The sequence below is a fragment of the Terrapene carolina genome, unplaced genomic scaffold, assembly GCF_002925995.2.
Source record: "Terrapene carolina triunguis isolate 2854851 unplaced genomic scaffold, T_m_triunguis-2.0 Scaffold18725, whole genome shotgun sequence".
NCBI classification, from domain to species: Eukaryota; Metazoa; Chordata; order Testudines; family Emydidae; genus Terrapene; species Terrapene triunguis.
The window spans coordinates 1-1,551 of record NW_020683076.1 but is presented as its reverse complement, the minus strand read 5'-3'; the positions used below and the strand labels follow the sequence as shown (position 1 = coordinate 1,551).

General features: G+C 72.2%; 1 protein-coding gene across 1 annotated transcript; it reads left to right on the top strand.

Moving 5' to 3' along the window:
- Positions 1-185: 185 nt before the first annotated feature.
- LOC113408558 (laminin subunit beta-1-like) lies at positions 186-1,517 on the top strand (the record flags this gene model as incomplete). Its single annotated transcript, XM_026661877.2, has 4 exons — positions 186-275; positions 647-726; positions 893-1,028; positions 1,362-1,517. Coding segments are annotated over exons 1-4 (462 nt in total), but the record flags the coding sequence as incomplete, so codon positions are not given.
- Between the last annotated feature and the right edge of the window lie 34 nt (positions 1,518-1,551).

Here is a 1,551-nt window from a genome sequence, read left to right as displayed (position 1 = left end):
ACTGGGGGGGCAGGACATGGGGCTGGCTGGGGGGCAGAGCTCCCAGCAGGGGGCGCTGGGGGGGTGGGGCAGGTCGCTGGCTGGGGGGGCTCCCAGCGGGGGGGGTGGGGGCTGTGGGGTGGTGCTGGCCAGAGCCACCCTCCCACCCGCTCTCCATGTCAGGCTGCCAGTGCCATCCCCAGGGGATGGTGTCGGACGGGACCCAGTGCGACCCCGTCAGTGGCAACTGCTTCTGCAAGCGCTTGGTGACCGGCCGAAGCTGTGACCAGTGCCTGGTGAGTGCCGGCCCCATGGGCAGCGCCGCCCCACGGCATCAGCCCCAGGCTGCTGCCTCAGCTCCTCAGGGTGTGTCACTGGCTGGGGGTGCCTGAGGGCTGCTCCACTGGACCCCCTTCCTGGGGCTTATACACCCTTAACCCACCCCCTAGACACTTGAGTAACACAGGGGAAACTGAGGCACACCCACAGTATTCCGTCACACCAGGGGGCAGGGGCTAGGCCGACTGGGTGGGGCTGGGCAGGGGTCAGGCGGGTCGGGTTGGGCGGGGCCTGGCGGGTCGGGCCCAGCTGAGTAGGGGTCAGGCGGGTGGGGCAGGGCCGGGCAGGGGTCGGGCGGACCGGTCACTAACACAATCTCTGTCCCCAGCCCGAACACTGGGCTCTCAGCCACGACCTGCTCGGCTGCCGCTCATGTGACTGCGACGTGGGAGGTGCCCACAACAACCAGTGAGTGGGTGCTGGGCCTGGGGCCCACGGCCTCACCCATGGACCCGTGGGGCTGGGGAGCTGCTCACGGGCGGGTCAGGGCCACTCTGCGGGGCGGTGGGGGTCACACCCTTATCTGTGGGCAGCAGGGCCCGGCGCTCCCGCTCTGACGCCGCTCTGCTGCCAGGTGTGCCGCCGAGACGGGGCAGTGCCACTGCCGCAGCCACATGGTGGGCCGGACGTGCAGCCAGGTGGAGCCCGGCTTCTACCTCTCCCTCCTGGACCACTGCACCTACGAGGCGGAGGAGGCCCGGCTGCGCCAGGTGAGGTGGGCGAGCCCCGGCGTTCTGCCGCCAGCGCACGGGGTAGGGCTGGGCCTGCCTGGGGAGGGCCCCCTGGGGAAACCTGGGCTGGGGGGGCGAGCCCCCAGCAGCACCCGCAACATCTGGGCCAGGGATCCAGAGCCCTGGGAGCCGTGGGATTGGGACTCCGGCTGTCTCTGAGCCCAGCTCCCAGGCCGGCCTGGGGCCCAGCCCTGCCCTGCCCCCGGCTGCGCCCGCTCAGCACTCAGCAGCCAGCGGGGAGAGCGGGGCCAGGCTGGGCCCCCTGGAGACTGGCGGGAGGAGGGGCCATTCCTGATGGCTCCTTCGCGGCAGGGCGTGGTGGTGGAGCGGGCGCAGCCCACGGACCGGCCAGCCACGTGGACGGGGGCAGGGTTTGCCCACGTGCCAGAGGGCGGGGCCGTGGAGTTCCTGATCAGCGACGTGCCCGCCTCCATGGAGTACGACGTGGTGATCCGCTACGAGCCCCAGGTGAGCCCCGGGCCACTGCCCCCCCCCCCCCCCC